We start from the raw sequence: 14954 nt of genomic DNA, 5'->3' as shown, positions 1-14954 counted from the left end.
CCGTCCCATCGGAACAGCTCCCTCATCATTGAGGATGGGCATATTTGTGGAGCCTCCTCCTCCTGTTAGTTGTTTAATTATGCACCAACATTCATGACTGGATGTGGCAGGACTACAGAGCTTAGATTGGATCCGTTCGTTGTGGGATTGCTTAGCCCTGTCTTTTGCATGCTGTTTTTGCTGTTTGACACGCAAGTAGTCCTGTGTTGTAACTTCACCAGGCTGACACCTCATTTTTAGGTGTGCTTGATGCTGCTGCTGGCATGCCCTCCTACACTCGTCAGGGTTGGTCCCCTGGCTTGATGGTAATGGTAGAGCGGGGGAAATGCCGGGCCATGAGGTTGGGGTTGAATACAATTCTGCTGCTGCTGATGGCCCACAGCACCTCATGGATGCCCAGTTTTGAGTTGCTAGATCTGTGTCCCATTCAGCATGGTGGTAGTGCCACACAACTTGATGGAGGGTACCCTCAGTATGAAGACAGAAATTCGTCTCTACAAGGACTGTGTGGTGGTCACTCCTACCAATACTGTCATGGACAGATGCATCTGCAACAGGTAAATTGGTGAGGATGGGTAGGCTTTTTTCCCTCTTGTTGGTTTCCTCACCACCTGCCGCAGACCAATTCTAGCACCTACATCCTTTCGGACATGGCCAGCTCAGTCAGTAGTGGTACTACCGTGTCACTCTTAGTGATGAACATTGAAGTCCCCCAGCCAGAGCACATTTTGTGCCCTTGCTACCCTCAGTGCATCTTCCAATTGGTGTTCAACATGCCCACTTCTGGCCTTATGAACATCTCCACTTCTGTCCTTATGATGGAGGGAAGGTCATTGATGAAGTAGCTGAAGATGGTTGGGCCTCAGACACTACCCTGAGGAACTCCTGCAGTGATGTCCTGGAGCTCAGATGATTGACCTCCAACAACCACAACCATCTTCCTTTGTGCTAGGTATGACTCCAGCCTGTGGAGGGTTTTCCCCCTGATTCCCATTGACTTCAATTTTGCTGGGGCTCCTTGATGCCATACTCGGTCAAATGCTGCCTTGATGTTAAAGGCAGTCACTCTCACCTCACCTCTGGAATTTAGCTTTTTTGTCCATGTTTGGATGAAGGCTGTAATGAGATCAGGACCTGAGTGGCCTCTTCTAGTTCTTTTGCCAATGACCTTAAATCTGTGTCCTCTGGTTACCTACCCATCTGCCGCAGAACCATTGCAGTCCATGTGCTGTTAGGGATGGAGGGAGTTCCAGTGATATTTGTTAAGTAACTTGCTAATTTCTGATTATTCTCTACTAATTCATGATCCTCTCCTCTCAGGGGTCTCAAATCATAATTAAAAATTCTCTTCTATGTCTCATTATTTAGTCTATCAAAACCTTTCATCGGACAGGTTTTAGAAAGATGAGGAGTTTGTTAGCCGGTCTGAGCTGGAAGGAGAATTTGGCACATGGGACTATTTATTGATAATGCGATAGTTTTAAAGAGAAGGTTGCAAACTTTCAAAATAAATATATACCACTTTAAAAAAAAAACTCTGTTTTAGAATACCATGGCTAAATAGAGCTTAGAAATAAACTGGAAGAAGAGGGTGGACATATGGAAACTATAGCGATGGTAAAAATAAGAGAAATTGGGAAAGAGATTAAATATGGAAGGCAGGGAGGACAAGAGGGGAGAATCTCAAAAATATTTTTAAAAAGTGAAGTATTGAACAAATATGTCAGTTAAAAGTGAATTTTTAACTATGATCTGAGACCCCTGAGAGGAGAGGATCATGGGTTAGTGGAGAATAATCAGAAATTAGCAAGATACTTAACAAATATCACTGGAACTCTCTCCCTAATGGGTGTACCTAAATCACATGGACTGCAATGGTTCAGAAAGGCAGCTCACCACCAGCTTCTCAAGGGCAATTAGGGATAGGCAACAAATGCTGGCCTTGCCAGTGATGCTCACATCCCATGAAATAACAAAAAAAATGGACTTGGCTCTAGTGTTTCCAAAAGAGAAGGATCCTGAAGTAAATCCTGAATTGGTTAACAAGATGAGCAGTATAATGATAAATAAAAATAGTCGTTTGGTAGTACAGAACTTGAGAATTGCTGGAAATAGAAACATGTTGCTGAAGCTTTTCGCCTTGCTGAAAGAATTACGTTGACAGCCAATTTAAGATTGTCGCAGTGTGGTGCATTTGCGCGTACTGGAAGCTACATATATTAATACACAGTGCCCTGTTCTTCGCAGATAGAAAGAACATGCACACACATTGCGCCTGTTTCAGCTAAACAAAATAAGTGACTGCCATTCGCTGGTTCATTCCTCAGGGCAATGACTTGACCGATCAGAGTCAAGCTGCCTAGTTTAAATTTCAAACAAAGCTTGGCAGTTAACTGTCAGTCACCGTAAACTGGTGCATTCTCCATGGCAACACCTCTATCAATCAGAGTTCACTTGCCAACCAATCAGCACTCTTCTCATGTAGTATAAGTTGTTTTGCTTTACATTGGTTATTCTTGCGTATTGTCCTGATGAGTGCAAGACGAAAAGCTTCGATAACATGTCTCTATTTTCAGCAATAAATAAAAGTATTAAAGAAGTTAGTTATACTAAGGGAAGACAACATGCTGGGACCTTATGAGATACAAGGATCCTGAGGGAATGGGGGATGAAATAGCTGAGGTCCTAGAAACTATATTTAAAAAGGGCCCAATTTTAGCTCACTTACACAGAGTTAAAATTGGGCACATATTTCAAGGCTTCTATTGAGAACAGATGCGAGCCGATGGTTTGGAGATTGGTGAGTGTAATACACATTTTCAGAAAAAGAGCCAGATTTACCTTGAGTAATTACAGGCCAGCTAGTTTAACCACTGTGGTAGTGAACTTTTTCAAGTCTGTAATGAAGGATGAAATGAGTAAATATCTTGATGAAGAGTTTTCAGAAAGGAAGATGATATGTGAGAAACCTGATGGAGGTTTTTAAGGAGACACAGATACGGTGAATGGGGGAAATGTGGTGGATGTGGTGTAGCTGGACCTTTGGAAAGCCTTTAACACAGTACCATGCAGGAGACTACTGGAGAAGATGAAAAGGTTTGGAATTAGAGGAAGAGTAGCAAGTTGGATTGGAAACTGGTTAGGATGGAGGAAATAGAGAGTAGCAGTTAAGGCAGTTTCTCGGAGTGGATGGAAGTGTTAATATTGTCCCATAGGATTCTCTTCTGGGACCACTTCTGTTCACTGATTTCATCAATGATTTGGATTTGGGGCTATTGGGAGTGGTGCCTAAAATTGCACACAGTACTAAAATAGGAGGAAGAGTAAATCATTCTGAGGATCAAAGGAAGCTGCAAGGATGATAGAATGGGCAAATAAAGTGGCAGATGGAATTCACTGTCAATAAATGTGAGGTGGTGGATTTTGGTAAAAATAAGAATAATAATACTTTGGGGAAAATTAAATGATGTGGAAGAGCTGAGGGATTTGGGGGTTCAGCTTCACAAGACATTGTAAGCTCAGGTTCATAAGGTCATATAACAGCAAATGGAATTCTGGGTTTTATGGTAAGTGGTGTAGAATGTAAAAGTTGAGGTGGGACTAATTGGATAGCTCTTTCAAAGAGCTGGCACAGGGATGATGGGTTGAATGGCCTCCTTCTGTGCTGTAAGATTCTATGATTCTATGTAATGATGAATTTGCATAAAAACAATATTAAGTACGGTGTGCGATTTTGGGCTCCACACTGTAGGAAGAATATTCAGGCAATAGAGTGGGTACAGTACAGATTCACTGGGAACTGTCTGGAATAAGGAAACACAAATACAAAGAAAGATTTGGATAAAGTGGAACTGTTGGATTCATGAGAATAGTGGAGATTACGGGGTGATTTGAGAGAGGTTTTTCAAATTATGAAGGGATGGGACAGAGCAGAAAGAAACAGACCATTCGCAGTGGTTGAGGGGAAATAGATATATTACTGCATGAGCAGTCTAGGGGCTCTGAGTGCAAATTACCCCACAATTTGTAAAGAAACTCTGCACAAAATGTTTCACGTATGAATTTCCAACTTTTCACAGAGAGGGGGGAACTCACCAGCGCCCTTCTGTACCAGGATAATCTGATTTAAATATGCTTCACTGAGATTTCATTACTGGGTCTGTTGAACAGACAGGAGTAGCTGTTTAATGGAAGATGAGCTGTAGCCCGTATATATTTGTAATAATCACCTCCTCAGGTATTCTGAAAGTTAACGGTCCAGAACAACAACTTGTATTTATATAGCACCTTCAACATTGTAAAACATTCTAAGGCACTTCACAGGACTATTACCAAACAAAATTAGACCAAGAGCCAAATAAGGAGTTATTAGGACAGGAAACCAAAAGCTTGGTTTAAGAGGTAGGTTTTAACGAGCATCTTAAAAGAGGAGAGAGAGGCAGAGAGTTTTAGGGACAGAATTCCAGAGCTTAGGGCTCAGACAGCTAAAGGCCTGGCCACTAATGGTGGAATGATTAAAATGGGGGATGCTCAAGGGGTTAGAATTGGCAGAGTGCAGAGATCTTGAAGGGATGTAGGGCTGGAGGAGATTACAGAGATAGGGAGGGGAAGGCTATGGAGGGATTTGAAAACAAGAATGAGAATTTTAAAACCAAGTTGTTTCCAGACTGGTAGACAAAGTAGATCAACGAGATGAGGGGTGATGAGTGAATGGGACTTGGTGTGATTTAGGATGCGGGCAGCAGAATTTGAATGACCTCAAGTTTACGGAGGAGGGCAGGTGGGAGACCAGTCTGGAGTGCATTGGAACAGTCAAGTCTAGAGGTTAACAAAGCAGATTAGCTGAGTCAGGGATGGAGCTGGATAATATTACAGAGGTGGAAATAGGCAGTCTTAGTGATGGTGTTGATATATGGTCGGAAGCATAACTCAGGGTAAAATATGACACTGAGGTTGCAAACATTTAAATAATTCTTTTGTTTCATGGCATATTTCTAACAATATCACAAAGCAAATTCAATTTTTTAATCCCCTTCCAATCTAGAGAATCGATTCGTCCCTGCCTCAGCTCATCTGCTGCTGAAGCCCTCGGTCATGCCTTTGTTACCTCTAGACTTGACTATTCCAATGCACTCCTAGCTGGTCTCCAACATTCTACCCTCATCCAAAACTCTGCTGCCTGTGTCCTTACACGCACCAAGTCCCGTTCATCCATTACCCCTGTACTTGCTGATCTACATTGGCTCCCGGTCAAGCAATGCCTTGATTTTAAAATTCTCATCCTTGTTTTCAAATCCCTCTTTGTAATCTCCTCCAGACCCATAACCCTCCGAGATATCTTTCTTTTTCTTTTGGGCCTCCTTATCTCGAGAGACAATGGATACGCGCCTGGAGGTGGTCAGTGGTTTGTGAAGCAGCGCCTGGAGTGGCTATAAAGGCCAATTCTGGAGTGACAGGCTCTTCCACAGGTGCTGCAGAGAAATTTGTTTGTTGGGGCTGTTGCACAGTTGGCTCTCCCCTTGCGCCTCTGTCTTTTTTCCTGCCAACTACTAAGTCTCTTCGACTCGCCACAATTTAGCCCTGTCTTTATGGCTGCCCGCCAGCTCTGGCGAATGCTGGCAACTGACTCCCACGACTTGTGATCAATGTCACACGATTTCATGTCGCGTTTGCAGACGTCTTTATAACGGAGACATGGACGGCCGGTGGGTCTGATACCAGTGGCGAGCTCGCTGTACAATGTGTCTTTGGGGATCCTGCCATCTTCCATGCGGCTCACATGGCCAAGCCATCTCAAGCGCCGCTGACTCAGTAGTGTGTATAAGCTGGGGATGTTGGCCGCTTCAAGGACTTCTGTGTTGGAGATATAGTCCTGCCACCTGATGCCAAGTATTCTCCGAAGGCAGCGAAGATGGAATGAATTGAGACGTCGCTCTTGGCTGGCATACGTTGTCCAGGCCTCGCTGCCGTAGAGCAAGGTACTGAGGACACAGGCCTGATACACTCGGACTTTTGTGTTCCGTGTCAGTGCGCCATTTTCCCACACTCTCTTGGCCAGTCTGAACATAGCAGTGGAAGCCTTACCCATGCGCTTGTTGATTTCTGCATCTAGAGACAGGTTACTGGTGATAGTTGAGCCTAGGTAGGTGAACTCTTGAACCACTTCCAGAGCGTGGTCGCCAATATTGATGGATGGAGCATTTCTGACATCCTGCCCCATGATGTTCGTTTTCTTGAGGCTGATGGTTAGGCCAAATTCATTGCAGGCAGACGCAAACCTGTCGATGAGACTCTGCAGGCATTCTTCAGTGTGAGATGTTAAAGCAGCATCGTCAGCAAAGAGGAGTTCTCTGATGAGGACTTTCTGTACTTTGGACTTCGCTCTTAGACGGGCAAGGTTGAACAACCTGCCCCCTGACCTTGTGTGGAGGAAAATTCCTTCTTCAGAGGATTTGAACGCATGTGAAAGCAGCAGGGAGAAGAAAATCCCAAAAAGTGTGGGTGCGAGAACACAGCCCTGTTTCACACCACTCAGGATAGGAAAGGGCTCTGATGAGGAGCCACCATGTTGAATTGTGCCTTTCATATTGTCATGGAATGAGGTGATGATACTTAGTAGCTTTGGTGGACATCCGATCTTTTCTAGTAGTCTGAAGAGACCACGTCTGCTGACGAGGTCAAAGGCTTTGGTGAGATCAATGAAAGCAATGTAGAGGGGCATCTGTTGTTCACGGCATTTCTCCTGTATCTGACGAAGGGAGAACAGCATGTCAATAGTCGATCTCTCTGCACGAAAGCCACACTGTGCCTCAGGGTAGACGCGCTCGGCCAGCTTCTGGAGCCTGTTCAGAGCGACTCGAGCAAAGACTTTCCCCACTATGCTGAGCAGGGAGATTCCACGGTAGTTGTTGCAGTCACCGCGGTCACCTTTGTTTTTATAGAGGGTGATGATGTTGGCATCGCGCATGTCCTGGGGTACTGCTCCCTCGTCCCAGCACAGGCATAGCAGTTCATGTAGTGCTGAGAGTATAGCAGGCTTGGCACTCTTGATTATTTCAGGGGTAATGCTGTCCTTCCCAGGGGCTTTTCCGCTGGCTAGGGAATCAATGGCATCACTGAGTTCCGATTTGGTTGGCTGTATGTCCAGCTCATCCATGACTGGTAGAGGCTGGGCTGCATTGAGGGCAGTCTCAGTGACAGCATTCTCCCTGGAGTACAGTTCTAGGTAGTGCTCAACCCAGCGGTCCATCTGTTTGCGTTGGTCAGTGATTATGTCCCCCGATTTAGATTTGAGGGGGGTGATCTTCTTGATGGTTGGCCCAAGAGCTCTCTTCATGCCATCATACATTCCTCTGATGTTTCCGGTGTCTGAGGCCAGCTGAATATGACTGCATAGGTGTTGCCAGTAGTCGTTTGCGCAACGCCTAGCTGTTCTTTGTGCAGTACTTCTGGCTGCTTTAAGTGCTGCGGATGTTAAATCGCTGGGGGCTTTCTTGTAGTTCAAAAGTGCAATGCGCTTAGCGGCTATGACAGGTTCCAGCTCTTCATTATGAGATTGAAACCAGTCTGCATTTCTCTTCGCACTTTTGCCGTAGGTGGTCAAAGCTGACTCATAGATGGCGTCTCTGATGTGGGCCCACTTGGTCTCAGCATCCCCTGTGGGAGTGTTTTGAAGGGCTGTTACAAGTGAATTTAGAAATTTTTGTAACAGCTGTGGGTGAGAAATTCTGCTCGTGTTGATGCGCGGGTGGCCCTTCTGCTTGGAATGATGCAACTTCTTTGGTCTGAGTCTAACCTTGCTGCACACCAGGGAGTGGTCGGTGTCGCAGTCCGCACTGTGGAAGCTGCGTGTGATTTGAACACTGTTTAAGGCGGCTCGCCTTGTGACAATGAGGTCTAGCTGGTGCCAACGACGTGATCTTGGGTGCCTCCATGAAACCTGGTGACAGGGTTTAGTGTGAAAGAACGAGTTGGTGATGCAGAGGTTATGATAGGTACACAACTCAAGCAGTCTCTGCCCGTTCTCATTCATCCTTCCAACGCCATAGCGCCCAAGGCAGGAGGGCCATGAGTCATGGTCGGCCCCAACCCTGGCATTAAAGTCCCCCAGCAGGAATAGGTGTTCGGTGTTGGGGATGCTGCTAATGATGTTATGGAGTTGTTCATAGAACTGGTCTTTAGCTTCAGGTGCGGAACAGAGTGTTGGAGCATAGATGCTGAGTAGGTGTACTGGACCAGAGGTGGTGAGCAGTCGGATGGACAGTATGCGTTCCGAGCCATTTGAGGGAGGCTCTATCATGCTGAGCAAGGAGTTTCTGATGGCGAAGCCCACTCCATGCTGTCTTGGTTCTTCAGGATCCCTGCCCTGCCAGAAGAAGGTGTAGTCTTGCTCTGCTAGAGAGCCACTCGCGGGGAGGCGAGTCTCCTGAAGTGCTGCAATGTCCACATTGAGTCTACTGAGCTCGTTGTTAATGATGGCGGTCTTCCGAGAATCGTTGATTTGTGTAAGGTCTTCCGACAGGCCAGGACACATAGTTCTGACGTTCCAGCTTGCAAAGCGAAGGGCTGGTACCTTCTTTCCTTTTTTCATGTTGTTTGGTGCGGTGTATCAGTCCACCTTTCGGGCAATGACCCTGAGCTCCAAGCACCCATTGAAGCAGGCAGACTGTGGCGGGACAGAACCTTATTGACCGGGGGCTGCCCGGTTTGAGGCGGGCGGTAGCTGTCCAGTGAGGTGCAATGACCTCTCCCACCGACAAAGGCAACCCGTGGCGCCCAGTTTCTACGCCAATTTATCTGGACTTATAACCCGTAACTGCTGCCTTCCGTGTTGTTTCAGTCGCTGTGAGGCAACTATGGAGTGACCTCTCCATGGCGCATGCCTGGGCAAATTTATGGAGGTTGAGAGTTGCCCAGTCGTCAAAACCCCCCTCTCGGCCTTTCTGGTGGGGTCCAAAGGAGTGCAGGACACGACGTTTGGCACCAGTATGGCTGCAGGAACTGCCGGAAACATGCCAAAGGTGACACATGACCGCCTACGGGGTTCCGCTCCGGATTTTCTGTTAGGGTTTACTCCCTTAGCCTTGGTCTCTCCCGAGACGCCCACAAGGCAGTGGGGTTGTTGGGGCCCCTACACAGGTGTAGGATGGTGCCGGTGGGAGGAGGGGATGCAAGGGGGAGAGGGAGGGGGTGGGGGGGGGGTGCAGGGGAAGGGGGTGCGGGGTGAAGATGGTGCGAGGGGGGGGCGGGCTGGGACGGGGTTGTGAGGGGGTGAGCTGAGAGGGTGGAGCAGGGAAGGGGACGGGGGTGGGGGGGGGGTGGAAGGGGGGTAAAGGGGGGGGAGGGGGGGTGGAAGGGGGGTAAAGGGGGGGGGAGGGGGGGTGGAATCTGGTGCAGGTAATACGCCATTTCCTCAGTGCCCACCATCGACGTCCGGAAAGCTCATCCACGTCCTTCGGGAGGTGAAGCATCATTTGGCAGACTTAGAGGTGATTACATTTGTTAAGGGTTTTTTTTTTTGCAGTGGTTTAAATAAAGGCATGCAGCATTGCCGACAGTGCGCTGCAGATGCTCTCCGAGCCATCTCCCGCGGGCGCTTTGAAGTTGCGGCCGGGGGGGCCGTTCGTGGATGTTTTGGGTGTTCGGGGCACCTTTTCACAGGACTTCTCTCGGGTCCCGCAGCTCCTTCTTCACCTCAATGGACTTACCGCATGCCGTGGCTGCAGACACTCTGGACTGTGAAGACAGCAGGATCGGAGATTAAAGTATCGGCAGCTGTTCTCGTCAGTTTCATCCGGATCAATTTCATTGAGAAAACAAAGAGCAGGTGTGGCTGGGGGAGGGCAGTGGGCCCAGGTAACATACACTAAACTAACTGTTAACTTTTAGATAGGGCTAAAATGAACTGATTTAAAGAGCCAGGGGAATTTAAACAGTTTAAGAGGGCAGATTGGGGGAGAAAACGTTAGGGATGGGAGCAGATGGCCATGGATAGAGTTGAACAGCAAGGGAGCTTCCTAGGGAGCTTCCAGCCCAGGAGCCATCTTGAAAGGAACACTCCTCTAATTCTGGCCTCTTGTACTTCCCCATTTTAATTGCTCCACTATTGCTGGCTGTGCCTTCACCTGCCTGGGTCCTGGATCCCCTCGCTAAACTTCTCCCACTCTCTATCTTGCTTTCCTCCTTTAAGACACTCCTTAAAACCTACCTCTTTAATCAAGCCTTTGGCCATCTCCCCTAATATCTCCTTATGTAGCTCGGTATCTAATTTTGCTTTATAATGCTTCTGTGAAGCAGCTGGGGATGTTTTATTGCGTTAAAGGCGCTATATAAATATAATTTGTTGTTGGTGTTTTATTCATTTGCAAAGAATTAACCTTTGTAACCAGTCATGTGAGCAGTCCAATCAAAACTGGCATATAGGTGAAAGATGCTCCCCTCAGCGATACTGGTAGAGACTCACCAGTGCCTTTCTGTAACAGCCTTCCTGCAAACCTTGACTAGAGTATCGCGAATCCAGTAGACCCTTCATTACATTGTGGGTAAAATGTTGGAAAAGGTTATAAGAGACAGGATTTATAATCATCTTGAAAAGAATAAGTACATTAGAGATAGTCAGCACGGTTTTGTGACGGGTAGGTCGTGCCTCACAAACCTTATTGAGTTTTTCGAGAAGGTGACCAAACAGGTGGATGAGGGTAAAGCAGTGGATGTGGTGTATATGGATTTCAGTAAGGCGTTTGATAAGGTTCCCCACGGTAGGCTATTGCAGAAAATACGGAAGTATGGGGTTGAAGGTGATTTAGAGCTTTGGATCAGAAATTGGCTAGCTGAAAGAAGACAGAGGGTGGTGGTTGATGGCAAATGTTCATCCTGGAGTTTAGTTACTAGTGGTGTACCGCAAGGATCTGTTTTGGGGCCATTGCTGTTTGTCATTTTTATAAATGACCTGGAAGAGGGTGTAGAAGGGTGGGTTAGTAAATTTGCAGATGACACTAAGGTCGGTGGAGTTGTGGATAGTGCCGAAGGATGTTGTAGGGTACAGAGAGACATAGATAGGCTGCAGAGCTGGGCTGAGAGATGGCAAATGGAGTTTAATGCGGAAAAGTGTGAGGTGATTCACTTTGGAAGGAGTAACAGGAATGCAGAGTACTGGGCTAATGGGAAGATTCTTGTTAGTGTAGATGAGCAGAGAGATCTTGGTGTCCAGGTGCATAAATCCCTGAAGGTTGCTAACCAGGTTAATAGGGCTGTCAAGAAGGCATATGGTGTGTTAGCTTTTATTAGTAGGGGGGTCGAGTTTCGGAGCCACGAGGTCATGCTGCAGCTGTACAAGACTCTGGTGAGACCGCACCTGGAGTATTGCGTGCAGTTCTGGTCACCGCATTATAGAAAGGATGTGGAAGCTATGGAAAGGGTGCAGAGGAGATTTACTAGGATGTTGCCTGGTATGGAGGGAAGGTCTTACGAGGAAAGGCTGAGGGACTTGAGGTTGTTTTCGTTGGAGAGAAGGAGGAGGAGAGGTGACTTAATAGAGACATATAAGATAATCAGAGGGTTAGATAGGGTGGATAGTGAGCGTCTTTTTCCTCGGATGGTGATGGCAAACACGAGGGGACATAGCTTCAAGTTGAGGGGTGATAGATATAGGACAGATGTGAGAGGTAGTTTCTTTACTCAGAGAGTAGTAAGGGCGTGGAATGCCCTGCCTGCAGCAGTAGTAGATTCGCCAACTTTAAGGGCATTTAAGTGGACATTGGATAGACACATGGATGAAAATGGAATAGTGTAGGTCAGATGGTTTCACAGCTCGGCGCAACATCGAGGGCCGAAGGGCCTGTACTGCGCTGTAATATTCTAATTCTAATACTATGCTGAACAAGTGGGTGGGGCAGAGATTGTGTAATCTATACTTTTAGGGATTTGGTGATGATTCCAGCAGAGTGGCACAGGAAATTTTGGTGTAGAGTAAGTAATGACACAAGTCACTCACCATAGAAAAAAGAAAGAAAGGACTTGCAATGTTTTTGTGATCTGGAATACGCTGCCTAAAAGGACAGTGGAAGCAGATTCAATAGTAACTTCCAAAAGGGAATTGAGTAAGTACATTAAAATGAAAACTTTACAGGGCTATGGGGAAAGAGCAGGGCAGTGGGACTAATTAGATTGCTCTTTCAAAGAGCCAGCACAGGCTCAATGAACCAAATGGCCTCCTGTGTTGTATCAGTCTATGATTTATACAGTGCCTTTCAAGACCCGAGTTGTCCCAAAGTACTTTCCAGCCAATTAAGTATTTTTGAAGTGTAGTCAAAGTTACCTCCAACCAAGAGCGCAGGCAGGGTTCTTGGTTTAATGTCTCAACTGAATTACTGCACCAGAATAAAGGTGGGAACTATAGATTAGCGCGGTGCAAGTTTTCAGGAAATTCTGGGCATGACTCTGCATTGTGACTGAAGAAACAAACAGGTTACTGGCCTGTGTTGTTCCCCAAAGACTGTCCTATTCTCACTGGCTGATTTCATTCTCTTTTCTTCTTTCCCTAAACAGCAGAGAGAGTCAGCTCACTCGGCAAAAACTGGCACCGGTTCTGCCTGAAGTGTGAGCGCTGTAACAAGACCCTGTCGGCAGGTGGACACGCACAGGTAATGCACAGATGGATGTTTCCATTTCAGGAATTTCCCTTTAATGATGTCCAATGCTGAACAAAATGAGAAATCATGATCCTGAGTGCTGACACACCGAACTCAATAATCCTATCCAATGGCTGCTGTCTAGCATTGAAACAGAATGAGTGCAGAGCTAGGTTTAGAGATTTGTGGACAGTAGCAGAGCCAGGATTGGAGACTGTGGAGAGTGATGGAGCCAGGATTGGAGATTGTGGAGAGTGATGGAACTGGGATTGGAGATGATGGAGGGTTACGGAGCCATGATTGGAGATTGTGGAGAGTGAGAGAACCAGGATTGGAGATTGTGGAGGGTTATGGAGCCATGATTGGAGATAGTGGAGAGTGAGAGAGCTGGGATTGGAGATTGTGGAGAGTGAGGAAACCGGGATTGGAGATTGTGGAGAGTGAGGAAACCAGGATTGGAGATTGGGGAGAGTGAGGGAACCGGGATTGGAGATTGTGGAGGGTTATGGAGCCATGATTGGAGATAGTGGAGAGTGAGAGAGCTGGGATTGGAGATTGGGGAGAGTGATGGAGCCAGGATTGGAGATTGTGGAGAGTGATGGAACTGGGATTGGAGATTGTGGAGAGTGAGGGAACTGAGATTGGAGATTGTGGAGGGTTATGGAGCCATGATTGGAGATTGTGGAGAGTGAGAGAACCAGGATTGGAGATTGGGGAGAGTGAGGGAACCAGGATTGGAGATTGTGGAGAGTGAGGAAACCAGGATTGGAGATTGTGGAGAGTGATGGAACTGGGATTGGAGATTGTGGAGGGTTATGGAGCCATGATTGGAGATAGTGGAGAGTGAGAGAGCCGGGATTGGAGATTGTGGAGAGTGAGGAAACCAGGATTGGAGATTGGGGAGAGTGAGGGAGTCGGGATTGGAGATTGTGGAGGGTTACGGAGCCATGATTGGAGATTGTGGAGAGTGAGAGAACCAGGATTGGAGATTGGGGAGAGTGAGGGAACCAGGATTGGAGATTGTGGAGAGTGAGGAAACCAGGATTGGAGATTGTGGAGAGTGATGGAACTGGGATTGGAGATTGTGGAGGGTTATGGAGCCATGATTGGAGATAGTGGAGAGTGAGAGAGCCGGGATTGGAGATTGTGGAGAGTGAGGAAACCAGGATTGGAGATTGGGGAGAGTGAGGGAACCAGGATTGGAGATTGGGGAGAGTGAGGGAGTCGGGATTGGAGATTGTGGAGGGTTACGGAGCCATGATTGGAGATTGTGGAGAGTTACAGAACCGGGATTGGAGGTTGTGGAGAGTGAGGGAACCGGGATTGGAGATTGGGCAGAGTGACGGAGCTAAGATTGGAGATTGGGGAGGGTGACAGAACCGGGATTGGAGATTGGGGAGAGTGACGGAGCTAGGATTAGAGATTGTGGATGGCGACGGAGCTGGGATTGGAGATTGTGGAGAGTGACGGAGCTGGGATTAGAGATTGTGGATGGCGACGGAGCTGGGATTGGAGATTGTGGAGAGTGACGGAGCTGGGATTGGAGATTGTGGAGAGTGACGGAGCCAGGATTGGAGATTGGGGAGAGGGACGGAGCCGGGATTGGAGATTGTGGAGGGTGACGGAGCTGGGATTAGAGATTGTGGATGGCGACGGAGCTGGGATTGGAGATTGTGGAGGGTTACGAAGCCGGGATTGGAGATTGGGGAGAGGGACGGAGCCGGGATTGGAGATTGTGGAGGGTGACGGAGCTGGGATTGGAGATTGTGGAGAGTGACGGAGCTGGGATTAGAGATTGTGGATGGCGACGGAGCTGGGATTGGAGATTGTGGAGGGTTACGAAGCCGGGATTGGAGATTGGGGAGAGGGACGGAGCCGGGATTGGAGATTGTGGAGGGTGACGGAGCTGGGATTAGAGATTGTGGATGGCGACGGAGCTGGGATTGGAGATTGTGGAGAGTGACGGAGCTGGGATTGGAGATTGTGGAGAGTGACGGAGCTGGGATTAGAGATTGTGGATGGCGACGGAGCTGGGATTGGAGATTGTGGAGAGTGACGGAGCTGGGATTGGAGATTGTGGATGGCGACGGAGCTGGGATTGGAGATTGTGGATGGCGACGGAGCTGGGATTGGAGATTGTGGAGAGTGACGGAGCTGGGATTGGAGATTGTGGAGAGTGACGGAGCTGGGATTGGAGATTGTGGAGAGTCACGGAGCTGGGATTGGAGATTGTGGATGGCGACGGAGCTGGGATTGGAGATTGTGGATGGCGACGGAGCTGGGATTGGAGATTGTGGAGAGTGACGGAGCTGGGATTGGAGATTG

At 47.6% G+C, this 14954-nt stretch overlaps 1 protein-coding gene across 4 annotated transcripts in view; it reads left to right on the top strand.

Moving 5' to 3' along the window:
* The window catches only part of LOC137359608 (cysteine-rich protein 3-like), a 232609-nt gene that overhangs the window by 34511 nt on the left and 183144 nt on the right, over positions 1–14954 (top strand). For all 4 annotated transcript variants that reach the window (XM_068025437.1, XM_068025439.1, XM_068025441.1 and 1 more), the window contains exon 2: positions 12547–12641. In XM_068025437.1, the coding sequence (XP_067881538.1) occupies positions 12547–12641 (95 nt within the window). The remainder of the gene's footprint in view (positions 1–12546; positions 12642–14954) is intronic.

This window comes from Heterodontus francisci, unplaced genomic scaffold (genome assembly GCF_036365525.1).
Source record: "Heterodontus francisci isolate sHetFra1 unplaced genomic scaffold, sHetFra1.hap1 HAP1_SCAFFOLD_461, whole genome shotgun sequence".
NCBI lineage: Eukaryota > Metazoa > Chordata > Chondrichthyes > Heterodontiformes > Heterodontidae > Heterodontus > Heterodontus francisci.
The sequence above is the reverse complement of the archived record's forward strand: the minus strand, read 5'-3'. Positions and strand labels throughout refer to the sequence as shown.